Source organism: Salmo salar, chromosome 26 (genome assembly GCF_965601325.2).
Source record: "Salmo salar chromosome 26, fSalSal1, whole genome shotgun sequence".
NCBI classification, from domain to species: domain Eukaryota; kingdom Metazoa; phylum Chordata; class Actinopteri; order Salmoniformes; family Salmonidae; genus Salmo; species Salmo salar.
In genome coordinates, this window is record NC_138316.1 from 35,423,842 (window position 1) to 35,430,872 (window position 7,031).

The 7,031-nt window shown below is 42.6% G+C and overlaps 2 protein-coding genes across 2 annotated transcripts; one reads left to right on the forward strand and one right to left on the reverse strand.

Moving 5' to 3' along the window:
• Nucleotides 1-1,321: 1,321 nt before the first annotated feature.
• LOC106562624 (huntingtin-interacting protein K) lies at nt 1,322-2,587 on the forward strand. Its single transcript, XM_014127583.3, has 4 exons — nt 1,322-1,528; nt 1,903-1,958; nt 2,052-2,103; nt 2,357-2,587. Exons 1-4 carry the CDS (start codon nt 1,367-1,369, stop codon nt 2,450-2,452), a joined length of 366 nt encoding a protein of 121 aa, XP_013983058.1. The 5' UTR covers nt 1,322-1,366; the 3' UTR covers nt 2,453-2,587.
• A 102-nt stretch (nt 2,588-2,689) lies between these two features.
• Nucleotides 2,690-6,807, reverse strand: LOC106587811 (microfibrillar-associated protein 1). The gene is made up of 8 exons (XM_045708374.2): nt 6,597-6,807; nt 6,041-6,257; nt 5,601-5,745; nt 5,214-5,407; nt 4,621-4,890; nt 3,964-4,123; nt 3,615-3,704; nt 2,690-3,222 (listed from the first exon to the last, which is right to left on the reverse strand). The coding sequence occupies exons 1-8, from the start codon at nt 6,676-6,678 to the stop codon at nt 3,043-3,045; spliced, it is 1,338 nt and encodes a 445-aa protein (XP_045564330.1). The 5' UTR covers nt 6,679-6,807; the 3' UTR covers nt 2,690-3,042.
• Nucleotides 6,808-7,031: the final 224 nt, after the last annotated feature.

The window sequence follows — 7,031 nt, forward strand, 5'->3', positions numbered from 1 at the left end:
CATCAACCTATCCAGTCAGAATATAATTTGGCATTTGGCCCATCTGGCCAAGTGACACTTGGAAGTTGGATATCACATTTTTTTTAAGAGAGTGAACTGGATCTTAAAGTAACTGTCCTGAGAAAATCTCACTTTTGAAAGTTAATACTTTGTTAACTCATACCCAAATAATGTTTTGACTCATCTTATACTCGTATTTGTGGCCAAAGCATAAATTGGAGAAAAAACACTTAAAAACCCCAATCTCAAACTTGTATCTCAAACAGACCAATTAAAAAATGCTTGCTATTTCCTCATAGAGTGGGGTGGCAGGTAGCCTAGTGGTTAGAGTGTTGAACTAGTAACCGAAAGGTTGCAAGATAAAATCCCTGAGCTGACAAGGTAAACATCTGTTGTTCTGCCCCTGAACAAGGCAGTTAACCCACTTTAAAATAAGAATTTGTTCTTAACTAACTTGCCTAGTTAAATAAAGAGTATAATGTCATACAGCTGTCCAATCAGCAGTCTACTCTCATGAATATCTTTAATGACCGGTATACACCCATACCATTATGTTGTTGTGGTACACCCATACCATTATGTTGTTGTGGTACACCCATACCATTATGTTGTTGTGGTACACCAATACCATTATGTTGTTGTGGTACACCCACACCATTATGTTGTTGTGGTACACCCACACCATTGCAACACAGAAAAGCTGATTTTTTTTTACATACTTAATTACAATTTTGAGAAGGAAAACCATTTCCTCATATTGTAATTAATTATAGGTAATTTATCATAGAAATCTGGAAACTTACAAATTCGTAATTGCATGACATTTCTTTTTTTCCAGGATGTAACATATCACCTTGCACACTTTTCGGGGACCAGTTTTGGCTGGTGATGAATTACTGGCTGTATCACCAAGGATATCAAGAAATGTTTCTTGCATGGTAAATTAAATGTTTGCCTGGCATGCTAGAATATGCATAATTTGTAGTAATATTAGTATAACTACTATAAGATGATTTAGAATAAAGATTTAGTTAATCTAATTGTATATGAAGTTAACAAAATATAAATTAAAACTGAATATCAATATAAAATATTTAAATTCTTGCTTACAAATAGCTGATAATGGTTTGCGGTTTTCCTATAGCGCTATCTGGTATCCTTGGGACGTCCCTACCCCATAACCCCAACTCTTACATAACCCTAACGTTAACCTTTTTGTAAACTGCAATGAGGGTATGAAAGTCCCAAGGACTTGGTTAGCACGCACACTGGAAACCATGTGACATCGGTGCTTCTTAATTTGCCTTCCGATAGGTTTGTAAACGGATACCCACTCTCTTTTCGTTCCGGCTTTACAGGAGCAAACATGGCGGCAGAGGGAGATGTGGATTTGGACCTGGAAGCTGAGGAGAACTGCACTGGAAAACCAGCAGAAAAGCCTCGGAAACATGATAGCGGGGCTGCCGATTTGGAGAGAGTCACCGATTATGCCGAGGAGAAGGAAATATCAAGCTCCGATCTTGAAACGGTGAGGCTGGGCCAAGCGCGCGGGTGACGATGGGTAGCTAGCTTATGCTAACAACGGGACTAACCGGCGTACAGTGAAGAGTGGAAACATATTTGCACAAACCATGTGTTGTGAAAATGTTACCGTAATCAACTCACAAACGCGTCATTTCACGGTGGCACGTGCTGTTTATCCAAGTCAGCCCTGAACAGAACAGGCGCTGTACATCCCAGGACAGGGTAGAGCTTCTGTCTATTCAGCAAACGTTAGCCTATGGCTGCTTGTATGTTTTTCTGCCTTGCATAATTAATACTCTTCCAACCTGTTTTGGGAGTTCTAGTTACTGACTCGTTAGTGCTGTCATACCAATATGATCCCTGCATGTCCTGTTTCAGGCTATGTCAGTGATTGGAGACAGGAGATCAAGAGAACAGAAAGCTAAACAAGATAGGTGAGTCACTTCCTTTGTCAGATTTTCATTCAACAACCATTGATCTGCCAATGAATGAGTACACTAATGACTTGTCTGGGGTTATGATTTCAGGGAAAAGGAACTGGCTAAAGTCACTATCAAGAAAGAGGATGTAGAACTCATTGTAAGTATCCCCCCAGATATGTTTCTTGTTTAAGTGTCAGGGTCACAACCCTCATCTAAAGTTAAATTGTCTTTTGCATCACAAAAGCATTTAATCAAATGAGTCCTCTGGAACTCTAGTCATCCATATTCTACTAGGGGAGTTATTAGAAACTCTGCTTCAGAGATACATTCACAGACCGTCTGAAGTGTTCTATCAATACAACTACCCATTCTGATTATTCTAATGTCCTGCCTCAACTGGCTTTCCATAGATGGGCGAGATGGAGATCTCCCGAGGAGTGGCCGAGCGCAGTCTGAGAGAACACATGGGCAACGTGGTAGAGGCTCTGATTGACCTGTCAAACTGACCAGGAGAAACTGATCCTAGAGCAGCTTTATGCAGCAGCATTGGACACTGGACTGCTTCCTAGCCTGACCGTATTCACTGACTCCATTTCATAGCTCAAATCAGACATTGTCACTGAAATAAAATGTTGCATTTATCCTTGTATATTCAACAATACTTCAAAATTGATTACTTTTGCAAGCACCTGTTTTTGATTTATAATACATGTGGAATGAAAAAAAAACAATGGATGAAAATGTTGTTTTAATCACGTACGCTTTATATCCAAGTTAGAAGAAATTAACAGATGTCAGATCAATGGTGATAAAACAAAATAGCTACACAACTTTGAAAATGTACAAAATTACATCAATATGCCTCCATGAAGCATCCACACATTATCAGGGCATAGCCCTAAACCCAGGGCCTTGCTCAAAGGGTTGGTGCATTCAGGATATTGCAGGTAAATGTATGGCCATAGAACATACTTCAGTGAAGTGTAGTTAATTTCCATCTGCAGCATTCTAAAACGTTTCATCCCACTGAACACACCCCAAGCTTGTTAAACAGTCTTGACTATACTGAAGTCTCTCTCCCCCTCCAAACTTGGATTCAGGTCTTCCTCTTTTGCACTGTTGGCCGGTCAAACACATCTCTCACTCCTGCAGCCTTCTGCTTAAAGAACTTGCTGTTCTGAGCGCTCTCCTGAGCCCAGGCTGAGTCAAACGATGTGGTGTCCTGGTCCACCAGGTGGGTGTACTTCGTGCGTCCGGAGCGACCAAAGTTCTTGACCTGGAATTAAATGAGGGGGTTGTTAAAGATGAACTGTCGGATGTTTATTTGCCAATTGTTGACATCACATTTTGGGTTGGCTGTATGGCTCATAATTGTATAATTTCTTGTCATGAAACCACACACATCCTTAATTTGAGGTAATGTCTGGATAATATCTGTCCATTTAGGAGAACATTGTCTCAAGAGCAGCTCCAGAACAAAACATTCTGTACAGACACTATAAATGAAAGAAATTCATTTCAACAGGGGTTGCCAATACACTGGGTTCAAAAACAGTCAATTTTCTGTTTACATCGATAGTGTACATTTATAATAGATAAACAGGGGGAATTCATGTGCTACAAAAGTAGGATGTGTGCTACGTGATGTTTGAAAGAAGTCCAGCTGACCTGCATGACTTTGGGGAGGATGGTTTTGTTGAAGTGGTCCTCCAGAGTGGGGGCACTGAAGTCTCTCTTGAACACATTCTCTTCTTCGTCCTGGAAACAGATCACATTCAGCCAACATCAAAGACGAGACGACCTATGAATATTCTATAACAGTGCACACACTGCTTATAAGAATCACTCAAACAACAATCTAACACACGTAGTGGTTAACAAACGTGGGACAGTTCACTCCTATACTTACACTTTCTCCTACAATTCTAACAATCACTCATCAGCAACATATGGTGTGTTTCTTATAAGAATGCACTGTATTGAGTTCTCTGAACCCCAGTGTCTACAGAAAACTCACCATGAAGAAGGCTCCTCTGTGGTAGTACTTCTGGAGGAACTTGTATTTGCCCTTTGAGGCCTTGTTTGTGATCTGTTTTCCATTATTCCGCAGCTCGGCCCTGCGCTCCTCCTCGGTGAGGCTGTGGAACCTCTCAATCTCAGACTTCTCTTTCTCCATTCTGGAAAATCCGACAAGGCAAGTGGGTTACATGGACAGCAAAGGCCTGTGTCAACATAATTAACTCTGCACCAGTAATTATTAACATGGTTCAAAACACTTAAAGTGTACAGATCATTCATACAGATAATCAAATAATATAAAACAAAGACGCTAGTCTTTTTTTACTTTGAGAGGGAACACCAGCTTTCAATGGTTAAGTGAATCAATGCACTATGTGAAGTATTTCTGATGTCTACTTCCATTGTCATCCAAGACCGTCTTAATATGTTCCTCTCTTATGCATTTGCCTGTAAATTGTTTTGAATGGTTTAAAGTGCTGCACAATTAAATGTACCACCGTGGGGCACTTTAGGGCACACTGTAGCAAAATGTTTCAAAAATGAAAACGAGTGATTCTTATAGGACAAGTTAAGATAGTACTTGCCCGTTTCAGATCTATATTCATTTAGTGCCTAGTGAACACCATGGTTCATGTTTAAGTCTGATTGTACTCACGCTTCACGGGCCTCCCGGTCCCTCTTGATGCGCTTGAGCTCCCGGACCTTCCACGCCTCGTACTCCTCCTCCTCATTCTCCCCGTCCGTGTCCAGGGAGTCGAGAGCGGCCAGAGTGCGGCGGTTCTCCTCAAACTCCTTCTTGGCCTCCTCCTCCACGATCTTCAGGGTGTAGCGCCGCCGCTCCTCCACCTGCTTCTTGGCCTCCGCCTCCAGCTCCCGCTGTTTGAGCTCGTCCGCCTCGCGCTCTGCCACTGTTACTCGGTCCTTCCTGAGGAGACACACATCAAAATCCAATTTTCTCACTCGGGACACAAACTCTGCAACACAATCCATTTGTTGTGAACATACTCTGTTCATATGAAAACAGGACAGCAGGTATACACAAACTGATGCATGCAGTAAAAAACAGCATAAGAGCTGATAAGTTTTGTACTGGCTTTTAAATTATTCATCAGCCAATTTGAATTGTCTAATCCCAAGCCCACAATCAAAGTGTCCCTTAGAGAAATAAAGTTATTACATTCTATGAAATAAGTCATATTAAGCCCTGATAATGGTTCAGGAGTGATCTTGGATGGCAGGACTCCTTACTTGCGGATGAAGACTGGTTTTAGCCGCGGCTCGGCCTCGTCTTCACTGTCCGTGTACTCCTCGTACTCTGACTCCGACTCCTCCTTCTCCGCGCCCGAATTCCCTTCTTCCTCCACCTCCATGATCTCCGGCATGTCCTCGTTCTTCCGCTCCTGCGCTCGCTGGCGCATCATCGCTCGCCGCCTCTCGATTTCCTACACCCAAAACAAAGTCAATGTGTTATATACAGGGTATCTTGTATACCATTCCATGTTAAACACCTGGGACCGTATTCACAAAGCATCTCAGAGTAGGAGTGCTGTTCTAAGATCAGTTTTGTCTTTTAAATCTTAATGAATAAAAGGGGTGCCTGATCCAGCTTTCCAAGAAGATCCTTGTGCCACTCACCTCATCATCCACTTCTTCCTCTTCCTCCTCCTCTTCGTCACTGCTCTCTTCGGGTGCTCTCTCCGGATGCCAGGTTCCCTCGTCGGAGTCTTCACTGCTCTCTGCAACCACCTCAGGCTCTGCGATCTGTCTGTGTCTTGCCAACCTGAGAGAGAGAAAGAAACATTTACAATCATCACAGCACTCAACATCCAGTAGGGCTAATAGTTAGGCCTAAATGGTTTAGAGATCAAAGCCCAATAAAAATCAGTCAGTCATTCATAGTATTCAAATTCCTGATAACCCACAATATGTGCAGAATTTTTTTAACAACCCCTCACCCAACTATGGGTGTCCACTGACAAATACAGTTCAGCTCAATGAAGCTGGGACTGGGAGCCATCACAACCAACACAGGATCCCACTGGTTTACAAGATGAACTTATGAGAATTATCTTCACCTCTCCTCCGCATCCTCAGAGACACGGTTTAGCAGACGTTTGAGACGCGGGTCAGACACCACCTCTTCCTCCATCTCCATCTCAGGCTCGGCATCCTTTGCCTTTTTTATAAACTGGAAGTCCTCCTCCTCCTCGTCAGAGGAGTCCATGGGAGCATAGTCGGGACGTTTACCCGACACATAGCGCTTCACCTTCACCTTCTCCATCGAAATCTCACCTGGGAAGGGGAGTAGGGGAGCACACTTGGTTACCATGAACCGTCCATTATCATTGATGGCTCTATTTACTCTTTAAGTTGTATATACTGTCGTTTTGTTTTGTGATGGGTTAAAACATGAGTAAGGGCATGAATTGTGTTTTTATATCTACTGTAGCCGCAGACAAAACGTTTGTCCATACAATTAAGGAAATGCAGCGTGACATTAACTAGCTAAGTTATTAAAAAATGGTGTACTTGGATGGCTAGATAGCTATCTATTGCTACCATGAAATCCGCTCTCACCTAGTCCAGGATAGCTTGCCCTAGCTAACGTTGGCTACAGGCTACAAAACTCACCTTTCTCATTTCGAATCGGCACAGCACCAGCCGTGGACTGGATCGGCGGTTGCTTCATGTTGAGGGCGTCCCGTCCAGACATGACTGCCCGATCAACAATATCAAAATATGAACAAAAAAATGAAATCAACTTCTAGATAGCAAAACAAACGCGTCGTTTATTTTCTCGACCACCACAGGAAATACTCTAACAGTACCGGAAATCATTCTTCTTCTTTGGGATTTGGTTGGCGGGTCGCATCCAACTTTTAAGGTGCATACACTGCCACCTACTTTACTGGAGTGTAAGGCCAGTCACGGCCTACCTATATTATATTACATTATATTCATTATTCCTGTTCCTCTAAGAAAGTGAAATAGAGCCCTAGACACCACTTTCCTCCGTCCACTACAGCAACCCAGCCAGCATCTAACCCTTTCACACAATCTCTCCCT

Excerpts from the sequence above, each read along its gene's own strand:
- LOC106562624 (XM_014127583.3), top strand. The coding sequence starts at position 1,367 with ATGGCGGCAGAGGGAGATGTGGATTTGGACCTGGAAGCTGAGGAGAAC. Across the intron at positions 1,959-2,051 it reads CAGAAAGCTAAACAAGATAG|GGAAAAGGAACTGGCTAAAG; the intron begins GTGAGTCACTTC and ends TTATGATTTCAG. Across the intron at positions 2,104-2,356 it reads AAGAGGATGTAGAACTCATT|ATGGGCGAGATGGAGATCTC; the intron begins GTAAGTATCCCC and ends GGCTTTCCATAG.
- LOC106587811 (XM_045708374.2), bottom strand. The coding sequence starts at position 6,678 with ATGTCTGGACGGGACGCCCTCAACATGAAGCAACCGCCGATCCAGTCC. Across the intron at positions 5,408-5,600 it reads AGGAAGAAGTGGATGATGAG|GAAATCGAGAGGCGGCGAGC; the intron begins GTGAGTGGCACA and ends TTTTGGGTGTAG. Across the intron at positions 4,124-4,620 it reads GACCGGGAGGCCCGTGAAGC|AATGGAGAAAGAGAAGTCTG; the intron begins GTGAGTACAATC and ends CGGATTTTCCAG.